General features: G+C 38.5%; 1 protein-coding gene across 4 annotated transcripts; it reads right to left on the bottom strand.

Annotated features, from left to right (window-relative positions):
- Positions 1-8,531: 8,531 nt before the first annotated feature.
- asmtl (acetylserotonin O-methyltransferase-like) lies at positions 8,532-15,496 on the bottom strand. 4 transcript variants are annotated; one of them, XM_046054672.1, is made up of 16 exons: positions 15,364-15,496; positions 14,357-14,473; positions 13,637-13,768; positions 13,503-13,550; positions 13,337-13,401; positions 13,178-13,242; positions 12,804-12,912; positions 12,124-12,433; positions 11,814-12,047; positions 10,746-10,908; positions 10,415-10,614; positions 10,185-10,317; positions 9,957-10,097; positions 9,666-9,788; positions 8,976-9,227; positions 8,532-8,741 (listed from the first exon to the last, which is right to left on the bottom strand). In XM_046054672.1, exons 2-15 carry the CDS (start codon positions 14,447-14,449, stop codon positions 9,022-9,024), a joined length of 2,022 nt encoding a protein of 673 aa, XP_045910628.1. In that variant the 5' UTR covers positions 14,450-14,473; positions 15,364-15,496; the 3' UTR covers positions 8,532-8,741; positions 8,976-9,021. The 4 variants fall into 4 exon arrangements, with proteins under 4 accessions (XP_045910628.1, XP_045910630.1, XP_045910631.1 ...); XM_046054674.1 differs by lacking the exon at positions 15,364-15,496 and adding an exon at positions 15,237-15,255; XM_046054675.1 differs by lacking the exon at positions 8,976-9,227.
- Positions 15,497-16,061: the final 565 nt, after the last annotated feature.

The following is a 16,061-nucleotide window of genomic DNA, read 5'->3' as shown; positions in this document are numbered from 1 at the left end:
TCACTTTTGTAGTTTTGGCTATCATTTACTATTGATTGTGATATATAACCAGTACAAATAATGTCCAAAATTCTTTCCCTCAGGGATGTTCTTCCTGATTTTGTGATAACACCCAATGGTACCCCACATGCCCAAATTTATTTTGAATTACAAGCATTCAGTTTCAAAACATCAACAGTGAGCTGTGGATTACTTTGGGGATTTGAGCGTGCTATTGGTTGCAGTAATAAAACCAGGAGGGGGTATCTTCAGATTATTGCCAGAATCAAATATACCTCTGAAATATATGCTGGTCATTGTGACGTTATTTTAAGTGCATACAGCCTGAATTATGTCCATTTTTTCTGTGAAGACAGTAAGACTCTAGATGTGTACGAAAATAATCAACCACGTTATAACTGTGAAAACAGCAGAGTGATTATGAAGTGAATGAGAGAATAATTGATTTCTATCTCGGCTTTACTGGTGAAAATGTTACACTATGTGTAGCTGTTGGAGACGCCTGAATAGAATAATGAGTGCCTAACGTCTGGGAGCTGAAAGTAGCTAATTCAAGAAACTGGCCATGTTTAGGATATTGCCATGATTGAAACCAGATGGTACTGAGAAAACACACACTTTTCATTTTTCATTACGCTCTCATTTGGTGAAAGTCCTTTAGATATAATGTCCCACTCTTTTGAAGACAAGTCTTAAAACCATGTCAAACTTCCTGCAATTAAGTTCTCAATGGAATCTATAAGAATAAAATAAATTCTGCGGTTTGCAAGACACCTGGCAAGTTATCTATAGTTCTGTCAGCAAACTTATAAGCCCTGATGAAAAACTCCCCATGAATCAGACCAAAGTTCATTCTCCTCATTCACTGAATCAAAGGCCTAGACATGCAGAGGAACCTACTGTTGGAACTTTGTCGAGAATAAATGTCCGAACCTCCCATGCACCCATGTAATGTGTATGCTTGTGCACATATAAGCAAGGTCCCCTTGGGCAAGATGGTTTGGCAGGGGATCACGAGGAACAAGGTCAACATGACGAGCCAGGGAAGGCAAGGCAGGCGGAAGAGTCAAAAGAAACCCAGAGAAGTCTTTGAATCCAGTGGAATTCCTCTCCTCCTCCACAGTTCCTCTGGGAGGCGTCAGGAGCCTGTGGAGAGAGCGAGGTAAGACGGGGACTGTCAGGAACAAAGCTTCAAATTCACATGATATGTTTAGCTAAAAGGGTGAAAGAGAAATGAATCAAAGCTTGGCGGGATCAAAGAAACACAACAATAAAGTCAAGGCGGTTGCCATGGGACCAGCAGGAGATGCATATCATTTATAAGTTGTTCTTCGGGTCTGTCAGATGTGGAGGGAATTGATTGTTATTGTTTGGAGGATGAACTGCTGCTGGAGGGGGTTAAGAGCAAGGGTTATCATCGCACAGTGAGAGGAATATATCTTCTCATTTGTTTTAAACAGCAGCCGCCTGTGATCTGTGTCAGAGGCCACTGCATAAGCACCTTCAACTCATGATAACAGACAACAAGACAGACACAAAGACACAACTTTGTCAACCCCATAAATATCTTATCGGCACAAACCATTGATAGGCTAAACATTTGTTTTGCATCTTACACTGTCAGAGGTTATGATCATTGTTGCTGTTTGAATGTGAAATCAAATAGACTTAAGCTGTTAACTGGAGACTTTCATATCCATTCATACAGTGTAATTTTCAAACTCACAACTGTGGCAATGAATATGCTGTTTCTTTTTTTAAGTTTTTAATTCTTTAAGGGTTCCGTTTACCTAAATTAGAAAAAGCATAATTTCTCATTGAGCCCTAGTATCTAGCCATGCAGAACATTTAGTTTTTATGCAACTAGGTTTTAAATTATCCACCTCTGAAACTTCTGCCACCATCCCAACAAAATGGAGGTGAATGGAATTTATGTTTTTATGCTCAAGGTATTACATTCTTACATGAGACATAGTTAACCCTAACACCTATGTAGCGACCCATAGCTTAGAGTTTGAGACGCCAACCTTAAAAAGCAATATCTCTGGTCCGCCCAGGGACCTATGTTGCATCTCTTTCTCCTTCATTTCCTGTCATCTCTCGACTGTCTACAATAAAAAATGCCCAAAGTAATACTTAAATAAAAAAAACTTACACGAAACTCAAAAGCAACATGTCTTTCTGGAAATTATGGCCTTTACTGGCATTATGGCATTTACTTACTCTGGATATGTTTATATTAATTTAGTTAATTACCAACATATCTCAAAACTTTGATGTATTTAATAATAATATAATAATAATGACAATAAAAAAACACAAAATAAAATAATCTAATAATCTAAGCAAAATAAAAACACAACTTGGTTCTCATTTAAGTCTTTAAATGAGAGACTTTAACTAATGCAAATGATAAAAACTACACAAGGATCCCCAAAACTCCTATTCCACTCCATTTACAGATTGAATATTAAAAAATATTAAAAGTTAAACATGTTGAAAGTTAAAATGCTCATAATAGCTCAATTATCAAAATTGTGAGAAACCTTATGAGAAAAGTCACATTTTTATTAACTAATTCTCACTACATCAAACCAATGAGGTAGTAGATAAAAATGCTGACTTATTTTTGCATGATTTAGACTTCACCACCACATTGTTTTAAAATTAGTAAGACAAAATTTAGACTTAAGTTCTTGTCATTTTGTTGTAACTGTGATTATTTTTATTTTTATCTTGAATAAATTTTCATCTAGCCCTTTTGTTTTCTTTTCTTAGTGGAAATGGGCTTCTATACAAATTATATCACAGCATGTGAAACAAATAATTCTTCTGTATTGAATTATTCTACTCATGTCTTAATTACTGAGAATTAATGGATTTAATGGATCCATATGCACACATAGCATCAGCCAATTTGATTGACATGATAGTGAGCATGTCATAAAATTTTTTTGGTGCCTGTGAATTTCTGCCTGTGTGTGTGTGTGTATGTGTGCTTGTTCAGAGATGAGACCCGTCTGTCTGCTGCTCTCTCAGATTGCACCCATGAGAGATCCCAAAATAACAACAAAGAGCCCTCAGTGGGTCGGATGAAAGCCCTGTCACCAACCATTTCAGCATGGAGAGTCTCCTCCCCTACTGTATCTCTGAGTGACACCTCCCACATCACATGGAGACAGGAAGGGGAGACAGTTTCTCGTATTTGACCGCAACAAATATTTCCATATGTTAATGAGATTGTTGTTGGCTTTTAGTGGGGGCCAACTGGGTTCTGATTGTGAGTTGAGTGGTGGTGTGTTCGCTTTCACTGCTGATGTTTACATATTCCTGCTGGTAAAAGTTGGGAGTTACGACTGATCAGATAGATAACACAGTCCAATCGTTTACTCAAATATGTTTTTTTTCTTTCTCCTTTTAAAAAAATAGTTTGACATTTTGGAAAATACATTTATTTGCTTCTTTGCAAAAAGTTAGATGAGAAGATTGATACCACTCCCATGTTTGTGCACAAAGGCCATTAGCTTAGCTTAGCAAAAGACAGGAAAGGGGGGGAAACAGGTAGCCTGGCTCTGGCCAAAGTTCAAAATTACACCTACCAACACCTCTAAAGCTAATTAATTAACCCATACCCAAACAGAAATGTAAAAAACACAAGTTGTAGTTTATTTTACAGATAACATGCTGTAAGTTGCCAGGCAAATAACGGAAAATAGTTCCAACATGTACCTGACAAGCAGGCAAACTTTGATTAGAGCTATGCTAGCTGTTTCCCCTTGCTTCAATGCTTTATGCAAAACCAAGCTAAGCTAAGCTAACTCCTGATTGGAACACTTACAGTGAGAGAATGGAATCAATCTTCTCCTCTAACTCTAAAATTAAGTATATATCCCAGAACAAAAAGTCAAACAAATCCAGAAACGTTTAAATTATGTGGCGCCAAAAAGAAAAGCAGACATGAATCAATTTAAAATCTCTGCTATATAATTCACTGATCTGTTATACCATATCTCCAATGAAAAGTAACCTACTCTTTTACACAGTCCCAGCCAGCAGTTAAATCTGCAGTGAAAATCCCTCCATGTTTTACTACTGATGTCAGGCCAAAGAAAACTACAAACAGCAGAGAAGGACTCCATTGTTATTTCTAACTGGTAGAAGCCCTGAGGTTATTTTTCCTCTGCCTTGAAACAAATCAATGAAGCACGACTCACTTTGAACAACTGCACATTTGCTGAAATCAGATGTGGGTTGAGGAGCCAGCCATCATCGCACTTATTCTGTTTGTTGACAGAGGAGGCCTTTGATAAACAAGTCTGTTCTTTGAAACAGGTGCCCAAGCATGAGTTCAGTATTGAGAGGCAATTCAGAAAACTGACTGATTAGAGAGTGTTTGTTATTTTGCATGCAACCATTTGGAATATGTGTATCCTTCCCCAAGTCATAGAGGTGCTTTCGGTATAAACAATGGTACAATGATTTATTTTTCAACTAAAATCCACCTAACACAAAAGTTTGACATGGATATTTGTAAAATTTCAAATATCTCAGCAACTGAAATTGTCTTTCCTCTCCTGTCACTTTGATAAGAGTGTAAACAAACAATATAACTGATCAAATCAGGCTCTGTATGGAGCTTTACTTTAGCCAACGTCGCCACCAAGTGGGTACACTAGAACTAGCATAAAACTTCACTGAAGCACAAGTTTACACTACAAGGCAATTCACATACTAAATCCTATGAAACCTTCCACTCATTATTATTTAACAGGCTTTGATTACATCACTCTTGTTAAATGTATAGTCTGCTTTCTCAACTGAAACAATGAAAAACTAAAGTTATGACTTAACCCTGAAGTGTTTTCATTGGCTGTTCTACAACAGTGAACACAACATGCAGTCCACCCGGTTCACAAACCCAGCTTATCCTCTTTATCAACATATGGAAGTATTTTCAAATCGCTATCTACTAGCAGCAAATGGTCTTAAATCAGTCATTTTAATATCAAAGCACTTAACACTAGAATGATGATTACTTGCAGGTGGATATCCATGCTGCTTGTCAAGACTGCATTTGAAGAAAATGACTGAGCTCTTATCCGACACGTACAGTACAGCCAGTGTTCAATAGGCAAGATCACATTACAGAAGATTACTTTGGAGTTTCAGCAATTTTCCCAAATTACACTAGCCTTTGGTCTCTGGTAAACTTGATTGACTTGAATGGTTTTCATTAGAAAGCCTCGCAGAGGCTTTGCTGTTGATGCTCTTACACAAGAGGGGGTGAGCGGGTGCAGATGGGACACTGGAAATGAACGGATATGTAAATCCTTTTATGGAAATGCTTCATGCTCCTTCTCTTCATGTTTTAAGGGAATACAGGACTCAGCATTCTCCTACTACAAAACCATTTGGTGTCACTTAGCTGTCTACAGATCAGTAATGCAATGTGTATGAAGTATTGAATTTATTGAATCAATTCAGGCTTTCACAATCACTGCAGCAGTGGCAGGAAAGTATTGCAATATATGGTGTTTTGTTGCATTCACTGTGTGTTCACAATAAAAAAAACCTTAAACGATTTACACTCTGCATCATATTTGAACTTCAGTCCACCCTCCCCTGTCTCTGTTCATCGAATGAACAAAATCTGAGTAATGGAAATCAGTTAGATGTCACAAAGAGCCTGAGCCCAGACTGACAAGAAAATAGCCATTAATAACATGACCACCCTTATTACACTTCAAGAAAAATACTTAGTGAGGGATCCAAAATGAAGAATAATCCGGATACACTTGAGTGTCACAAAGAATAAGAGCATTTTATCCTGGCCAGAGATATTCCCACATTCCCATCAGCTGTTTGGCCGCTTTACCCACTGACTCGAAACTGCAATCCATGAGGAATATCTGTTAGACATTATGGGATTGTTTATTGTGCTTAAACGACTATCCTACCCAACCAAATGCATAAAGCACAAATATATTCCCAAACTTTGCAACATAAATCTTAATTCTGATATCTTGCAGTCACTTAATGTTCAACAGATCTCTACAGCACACATCTAGCTGCCACTGGAAAGAATTAAACAGTTTAACAAAACACGGAACTCTGTGTGTCTCACCAAGTTTTCTGAGGAGATCTGCAGGTTTGTGATGCCATCTTGAGGAGGTTTACTGACATACTGTAATAGGGAACTAAAACTGTGAAATAGCTGCAAAACAAATATGTGGGTTAAAATTCCAGCGTATCAAATATCACTTAGGAAGCGAGCTGCATCTACTGAAAGTAAAATAGTAACATGCAAAGTTTCTTCTCTACAGCTTGAAGTTGGGATTGATTAATGTCAGAGGATAAGTAGTGAGAGTTTGATCATTCTTTGCAAAAAGGGCAATTATGGTCAGAAAGACCATATGGGGCAATAATATATGATGTGTTTAAATAGTGCTTTGATGGATTTGTCTGTGGGTTAGTGTGACGCAAACTTCACGCAAAATTGCTTTGGAGGGTAGGAGGTTAAAGCTCTATAACGCTTATAGGGTTATGTGGGTTGTACCAGTTTGTAAGAGTGTGGAAAAAAAAAAGAGGGTCAACTTGGAAACAAACCCCATTATACAAGACCAAGACAAATGCTCCACCCATGTCTTGGAGTATGCTTGAGAGGGCCCCATTGCAATATGCTTTGCCCCCTTTGTCGCTGGCAATCTTCCTCCAGCCTCCAATAAAGTTGAGGTAAACATGAAGCCATGTCTGCTGGGGAGACACAAAACATTATTGTACAAAAATTACATCCTACTTAGGCGATAATAACGCTGCTTGGATTTTATTATTTCTTCTTTAATCATCTTTCTCCCATTGCATCCAGATTGCATCATTAAAATATGACACTTCAGAGTGTTTAAGAGGCAGGGTGCTCCCTCCAGCCATGGCTGTGATCCAGCTGATCGCACACACCCAAAAAAAATCAGATTTTTTTTTTTTTCTTTGAACTTTATCAGACAAGTATAGGCAGCCCTGTATTGTAAATGATCAGCCCCCCGATACTGAAACAAAGACGCCCTAGATTGGTACAGGCTTCACATCCCATTTGACCTGAACAGCTGCTGCTTTGTCCACATTAAATATCCAATGGGTTGCAGAGATCCAGGGATGTAACTCCAGCAGCAGCACCAGAATGCAAGTTACAAGAAAATTAATTATTTAATGTACATCATTTTCTGACACTCTGAAAAGGCGCCGTCCTGCATTCTGACTACTTTTACTTTCGATACATTTTCCTGATGAAAGTTCAAGTTCAAGCTTTATTGTCCCACCAGGGGAAATTTGATTTGCAATAGGGTTAAAACAAACATACATGAGGCATAAATAAAGATAAGAACAGCCGTTATATACAACCTCTCTTTTTCGTCCAAAAGTACTCAATAAGTTGAAATGGTAGCCTCAACAATCTATCATTCTGAACAGCAGCTCAAGCTCAGTGCAAATTTAGGGCATTAATTGCTGTGGGTGCAATGGAAAATTTGTATCTGTTCGTTTTTATTATGGGCAATCTGTATCTTCGCCCAGAGGCAGAAGAACAAATTCCTCCAAGAGAGGGTGGTCAGAGCTGGCTGTAATAGTCTGAGCCTTAAGTATAACTTGTCTTTTATAGATGTCTGCCAAGGAAAGTTGTTTAGTTCCAATTATTTTGCTGGCTACCTTAACAATGTTAGACAGTTTATTTTTACTTTGCACCGTAAGATTCCCATACCAAGCTATGCAACAAAAAGTTAAAATTGATTCAATAAAAGATTTATAAAATAGTCATCAAAGTTTTGTCCACATTAAAAGTATTCAGTCTGCGCAGAAAATGAAACCTCTGAAGACCCTTCTTGCAGACAGCAGAACTGTTAAGGTCAAAGTTCAAGTTTTTGTCAATAACTGTTCCTGTACTTGTAACACTCCACTGTCTCAATAGGTGAGCCCTTGATTATCGGAGAGTTTGAGTGGGGAGTTTTTCTGAAGTCTATGACCATGTTTTTAGTTTTAAGGACATTTAACTTCAAGTTAAAGAAGTGGTGGTCACACCAATCAACAAAGTCACACCAATCAACAAAGTCGTTCAAAACAGGCCCATGGTTGACCTCTCCATTCTGGAGCAGACTGACTAGAACTGTGTCATCCGCGAACTTCAAAAGCAACCTGTTATTGTGGTGACTCCTACAGTCATTTGTATATGGGGACAGGACACACCCCTGGGATGAGCCTGTGGATGACAATTGCTTCTGAGACAGAACGCCATTAACGCTGGCTGACTGGGGCCTAAATATTAAAAAATTCAGTACCCATTTTATTATACCCGGATCAAGGTTAAAGTGGACACAAATTTCCTTACTAAGAGGTGTGTTTGGATTGTATTAAATGCTTACTTAAACACACTGTATTATCTATTGTGGTACTACTTCTTTTACTTTTTTTTTTTACACCACTGATCAAAAGGGAAAAAACTGAACAATGACTGTCATTTGTAATCAAAAGAATGCAAAACATGGTTACTTGCGTGCATGATTCACATTACTTTTTAATGGCCAAAAAAGCATCAAGGAAGTTCAAAGTGTGAACCACCCGTGTGTCCCCAAATCCATGCTTGCTCAGCAAGTCTGCATACTGGCTCTCTGTCTGGGCAAGCATGTTTAAAGACTGCAGAGCTGAGTAGGGTGTCTGTCCATCCAACATGGTTTCAGCTATGAGCACTGCACATCCTAGGAGCCAACAAAAGAGATTGTTCAAGACCTTAATTTATAGGAAAATTATAACAATATCCTCTTGTGTGTAATACCTCAAATATATATTTCCACTTCAGCTGTCTTCACACAACACCAAAATGTTAAAACAAAGACACTTTTTATTGGTTCACAGAGGGTGCCTTACGAACTCACACTTTATCATCAAAACATTCCTGACTGTAGTCCTTGATTTTAGCAAAGGTTACCTACAGTATGTATCACAAGAACATCCATATAGTGTTGCTGAGGGTGTCAGTCACGCTTTGATGCAGAGCATAGCATCCAGGAGGTTGTCTGTATGTCTGACATGGGCTGTTATGAAACCATGGCTCTTCAAAAGCAGACTGTATTCTGTAGTGCTCCTCTGTTTCCCCGCGCTCATGCTGAGGGCTTGGAGCAACCCACGACTTGGGCCACTTCTGTCTTCATTCAGGAAGATCTCACTTAGCAGAAGTCCGCAGCCTGGCACAATGGTTCAAGGGCATGATATGTATGCAGATGTAAAACTTTAGAACACAATAGTGGTGATTTTGTAATCCCTTATCCCCTTGCATTCCTTTGCTTTAGGCAAAGATCAAGAAGAACAAGGAGGAAAAAAACTAGCATCAAGTCGCTATTTTGGCATTGAATTTGTCAGCTTCTTGCAAAGTGTGGTTTTACTTAACACTGAAAAACCGGTTACAGCTGCAGTTCTTAAACAGGTTTCAATGAAACTAAAAAGCAGTGATTTTACCAGAATGTGGACACTGAAATCAGTTGAAAAGGAAAAACAGACTTTTGCCATCTACTTTCAGTCAGATCATTATACTAAACATATGTGAATAATATATTTGAATTATGTTACAGTTCATTGTTCAACATATGTAGTTTAAAAGGTGAAAAGACTGAAATGGCCTTTACCTGGTGTGCACACATCCGCGATTTTACTCAGCAGAATATGCACTCTCTCATCAGGCCAGTCATGGAGAATTCTCGCCAGGATGTACAAGTCTGCTTTGGGCAGCTCATCTTTAAAGAAGTCTCCTTTTCATGCAGAAAGGAGAAAGCCATGAGTTATAGTCACAGAGTGAGTGATTTTTTATTTTGATATGAAAGACCCACAAAATAAGCTAATTACACTGCATTAGCCTGCTTTGTGGCATTAAAAATCGACTGTCAGGACTGTTTTTTGATGCACGTACACAAACTGACCTGCAACAAATGATACCCTGTTGTCTGTGTGCAGAGGATGGAAATGTTCACTCATCTCAACAACAGCTGGCAAATCAAATACTGTCACAGATAACCCAGGGTGGGCTTTCGTAAACTCATAGGCCATGGCCCCAGTGCATCCTGGGGGGAAAAAATCAAAAAGATTATACGTGAAAGAATGGTTTATTACTTAAGGACATAATTTAAACCTGTAAGTTCTGTCCTTACCTCCAAGGTCGCAGGCAGTTTTAAAACTAGAGAGGTCAAAGGCTGTTGCTACAGCTTTTCCTGTAACTTTAGCAATGCTGTGCATGGCACTCATGAATCTCAGTTTCACTTCTTGACTGTTGTAGAAAGTATCCTTTAAATAGAAACAAATGACTTAGAGGAACGAAAAAAGTTGACAGAGAATTCCCCCTCTATTTTATCGATCTGAGGCTGAACTTGGAGATAATCACCTGAAACATATCCTTAGATTTCTTGCCAAAAGCCTTTTCGTGCTGGTTGGTTCCTTCCTGCACAGCACTCTCAAGGTGAGAAAAGAGAGACCACACTGTGTCGTTACAATGCTTGATGTAGCCCTGCAGCGAAAAAGGAGCATCTGACAGCAGAAAACGAGTGGCAAGAGCTGCGTTCTCGTACACTGGCTTCTGGCATGCTGGGAGTAGAAACACCATAAAACGTGGTTCATTTTAAGTTAAGTATTAAATGCTATCACTTTAAGGTATTAAAATCATCATGTAATAGGGATCATCATGTAACGATCAACACAGATAAATGCTGACTAACTTCTCGCTTTGCTCTTCAACAGTCCCAGAGACACACAGGCTTCCAGCAGGCATTCAGTCCCCTTCACAGAGGCTTTAATCTCCTGAGCTACCCGCTCTGCATCCAGTCCTGGCCTGCTTTGTAGCACATCGAACACACACAACTTGGATGCAGTGAAGAGTACCTGGAACATTTTGGGAAAAGCAGAATGGATCAAGAAGTAAAGTTTTATTTTTATTATTTTATTTATGTGAATTTGGTATGTGATTCTAGATTGCCTGGTGCTTGCAGATTGAGTAGATCAAGAAACACATACCAAATGGTGACATCATTTTTTTCATTTCTGTTCAATAAAATCTACAAATGCATGTGTTCCACTGCAGATCGATACCAGCATACTATCGAGTACATTACAGATCCAAATAGGCAATTTTTCAGAATCCTAAAGAATAAATGTAACATTCTGGAAAATACGCTAATTCACTTTCTCGTCTTGAGAATTAAATGAGAAGATCAGCACCATCCTCTCTGTTAAATATAAACCAGCACCTGTAAAGGTCACGAATTAACACATTATATCCTCCTCTCTGAAGTCTTGTGTAGACCTTGAAGATTCTAGAAAATCAGCATAGTTTCCAAGAGGTTACTGCCCCCACAACAGATTTAATCCCACATATAACCCCCTGTAAAAAAAACACAACTTGTTTTTTTCCAATTTGGTTTTTGTACAGATATAATAAACAACATATAACATTTTAATTAATGAGCTTTAGAGGTGCTGGTAGAGGTGATCAACTTTGGGAGCCAGACAAGCCATTTCCCTACGCTTTCAATCTTTGTTCTCTGCTGGGCTGACTTCTCCTGGCTCTAGCTCCACATTTAATGTACATATATGAGAGTGGTGGCAGTCTTCCCTCTCTCAGCAAGAAAGCAAACGAGAGTATTTCCCCAAAATGCCAGACTATTCCTTTAAGTTGAGCTAAATGCTTCATTACATCCTCACAAAGTCAACTACAGCAATGTAAATTATTAAATGAAAAGCATCACATTGAGCTTTAACAGTATAGGAATATACAGTTGATCTTTAACCTTTGAGGCTTTGAATCCATCCATCAATTCAATGATTTGCTGCAAGTCTTCTTTTTTTACTGGGAGTTCACTATCCTCCTTCTCCGTCACATTGAACTCAGTCACCTGCCCTCTACTGGTCATCAGTGATAATGTTGTATTCTCAGAGTGTTGGAACTCAGCCTCTCTATCATCTGTATGTTTAGACAGGCTGTTGACCAGCGTCCATGAACTTTCACTGTTGTTCTTTTTCACCTATAAAGGGGAGACTGTTACTTAATAATATCAACAACAGGTCACAGATTTCTCTCACAGGGTGAGAAAAAATTACCTTAGGGACGGGACTGGCAGAAGGGCAGGGTGAGGGGTTGTGCTTGGCTGAAGAATTGGGACTGTGGCGAGACAGAGCTGGTGGGTTGGGTGGAGGCTGAGGGAGTATTGAGGTGGTGTGAGTGCCGTTGTGGCTCAGGCAGCCAGGCAGACTTTCCTGGTCCAAGGAGGAAGTACAACGGTTGTAAATAATGTCCAGCTGCTTGCAGAAGTGGTTAAGGGGGAAACCCACAACATTGAGAAAGTCTCCATGGACATATTCCACTAGCATGCCACCGAGAGCCTGAATACCATAGCCGCCAGCCTTGTCCCTGACACACACAGACACAAACATTTCACTTACACAGCAACATACACTCTTAATACAAAAACATGTGCACACATACACAGGGGCTGTATGTGTAATAGTACACTCTTCAAATGGAGAACAAATTAAACAATACACCTCATCTGACCCAGTACAAGATTAGATTTTTTTGCTGACACAATCCCTGTGGAATAGGACATGGCAAACACAGCTGGAACAAAACTCGGGCATCAAAGTCCAAAAATCAACAGGTTCATGCGGTGAACATCCACTTGAATGACCTCCATTGATCAAATGCTTGGTTAAGTTACACCAAGAGAAATCAATAGCTATTACATATGTGCACATGTGACAGTTCAAGCATTCATACTCACATGGGTTCACCACTATTGATGTACTCCCACAGCATTTCTTCTGAGAGATCAGCAAACTTCACCTTTGTTTCTTCGTAGAAGTCAATTAACTGGTAATCCACTTCTTCATCTGAGAGGCACGGAGGTTTAGAAATGAAATATGTCCACTGATGGAAACACTACATTTGGCCAGTAAATTCCTCCTATATCCATTTAGGAAACTGGTATAGAATCCTCCATTACTTTGTTTTCCCTCACAGATATTCTTCCTTACTTATAAGAAATTTAAAAAATTAAAAAGTACCTAAATGGGCTCAACTGTTCTAACTACTTTGCTTCATCAAATCCCTACAGAAAATAAACCATAAGTCTCACCATTTTCACTTGTGACTTACTTTCTTTCTCATGGCAGAGGACAATAGCTACACCAGTGAAGACACTGTGCTCTTTACCACTCAAGCTGAAACAGAAAAATGAAGAAGAGAAACTAAACAAGATCTGGTCTTTGGTTTGCGGTTTCTGTTAACTCTAAAAGTAATGTAAATGACACTGACCTTGACAGCATCCTGTAAGCATCACGTTTGTCTACTGGCTTCTCCAGAATCATGCCATCTACAGTCTAAAGAATTGAAAAACAATGACCAGAGTGACCCGCCCTAAACAAAACTCATACTGCAGAAAGTAAGCAGATAAAACACTGTAAGGCTTTCTTTCTCTTACCACTATAGTGTCTGCTCCGATTACTATGTCTGGAGTCTTCAGGTGATTCTAAAGCAAATGCATATACAATATTATATAAATTCAACAAGGTAATATACACTGTATATTGTCATACACAAAGAAGCTTAACTCACAAAGGGCATCCTCCTGGCCACCTCCAGGGCCTTCTGTTTGGCTGTTTCAACAGCATACTCGTGAGGTGCTTTGAAAAGTCCCTTGTCAAGAGTTTCTTTGAACCAGGATGGTACAACCTCAAACTGAAAGCCCTGAAATGTAAAAAGTTATACTTCAAACCACATATACTTCTTTTTTAAAATAACTGACCAAAATATATACTGCGTAGGATGTTTTACAGCTGAAAAATAAACTTGTCAGTGCTCTCTGGTGATGTATACTGTTTCTAAATAACCTCATACACATTTTCTGTACTGCAGTTTCTTGTTACATTCAACCAATGTGTACATTGATACAGATATATCTCTGTTAAGCTAAAATTGACGAATCGTCTAGTTATAAAATAAATACTCATTATCATTATATTCATTATCACTGACACCAATAGTGACAAAATAAGAGATGTGATGCATTTTCATTTTAGCCCAAGGTTTCTCAACCGTTTTGTTAGGACTGCACATGGGCCGATATTCTGATTGGATCATGGAAGATTTACAAGACCCAAATTTGTTTTTGTTGTATTAGTTTGTATAAAAAAAAGTCAAGATGTTTGAAAAGAGAATCCCTGTGCAAACTTGTCCAGATTAATATATCTAATTGTATGCGTTTACAATCAAACTAAATGTAGAGTTGTTGTGATATACATACAGTTCCTTGAGTTTAACCAGAGGGTAACATACCACATTGCGGAGAATCTCCAGTCTCCTAGGAGAAGCACTTGCCAGCACGACCAGTTTACCAGCAAGCTTGGAAATGACAGGGTTCAGCACCATGGTGGCCTTATCATCTAACTGCCCCTAAAGTTAGGTTAAGGAGTTAAACATTACAGATGTGGCCTAGTTCATGTAAAAGAGTCAGCAATACGGAGTCAGATGACTGCAACTATTCAGTTATGCACTGTCACAGAGGACAGGTTCACATAACCTATTGCTGAAACAATTAGTTGATTAATTAATTACTCAATCAACATAACATCTATTGTATCAATCAATCAATTAAGTACAAACACTCAGTGTTTCCAGCTCCTCAAATGTGAGTACTTGCTGCTTTCCTCCGATTTAAATAATTTAAAATTGTATATTTGGGGGTTTGGACGGTTGGTTGAACAAAATAAGCAGGTTAAAGACCTCACCTTGTGCTCTGGGATATTATAATGGGCATTACTAAAATTTTCTTAAGGTTCATGGTTTAAACCATTAATCTATAATCAAGGTAATTGTAAGTTGCAGTCCTAAGCCAATACAATGCATTAAAAACAAGACAATGAGCTGCTGTCACTGCTGTTAAGACAGCTCTCACTCACTGTAATTACATAGAGTAACTTCATGCATAATGTAGCCATGTCAATAAAGTTACAGCTTTCCCAAATTAATGTCTAATGCCAGTGTGTGCCTACATAATCAATATGTGGTTTCTCTGAAGTTAATCACGTAACATTAACGTTACTAAATATGTTTCAAGCATTTAACCTAATACTATAACATACGACATAACGTTACATAGTATCACAACTCTGCTATCCTACATATGCTGACTTGGTGTTACTATGAGCCTCTTTACCGCAGGTGAACGAAACGTCACTGTAAGGTGAAGCAAGTTCACCCCCCAAAAAAGGACACGGTTGAATGAATACAGTCACTAAAAAATAATGTTACATTATAGAAGATTTGCAGTAATGTTACCTTACCTGCACAAGTCAGGAAACTGACGGGGATCGCTGCTTGCTAGAACGATCAACGTAATGGCGCATACGTGATGACGTTTCATAATGTGGGCGGGTCCACCAGTCTCCCACCGTTAGCTATGGAAGCCCGTTCTCGCCAATGTGATGGGGGAAAAAAAGAACCTATGACTCATTATTATGAGAAACTTTCTCAATATAATGACTTAATTATATCAAAATAATGACTTAGGACTACTTTATTGAAATAATGAGAAACTTTCTTAAAACAATGATATAGTATCTCAAAATAACTTATTATTACAAAATAATGAGATTAATCATTATTTTGACAAAGTTTCTCATTATTTTCACAGTATTTCAACGACACAATTGGCTAAATTGCTTTATGTCTATGCAGATACTCTGATAGCTCCATTCCTTTTCTGCCATACACTGCTATAATCTCAAATACAAAAGGTTTAGGGCTCTATCTCTCTGACACAATCAGTGATAACATACCACTTTTACCTCTTACAAACTTTCCGACCTGATGTGGATGCTTGAAAATCTATCTGTTGGTGTCACAGCTATTATTCCAACACTCACTGTCTGTCTGAATAGAAACACACTATTCTTCCTCCTTTTCTTTTTAATTTTCTAATCCTCATGCCCTCGTTTCTAACTTTGTTATCCTCTGACTCCATTTCTAGCCAGTCCCGCAT

This window comes from Micropterus dolomieu, linkage group LG07 (genome assembly GCF_021292245.1).
Source record: "Micropterus dolomieu isolate WLL.071019.BEF.003 ecotype Adirondacks linkage group LG07, ASM2129224v1, whole genome shotgun sequence".
NCBI classification, from domain to species: domain Eukaryota; kingdom Metazoa; phylum Chordata; class Actinopteri; order Centrarchiformes; family Centrarchidae; genus Micropterus; species Micropterus dolomieu.
Note: the sequence above shows the minus strand (reverse complement) of the source record. Positions and strands in the feature narration are given on the sequence as shown.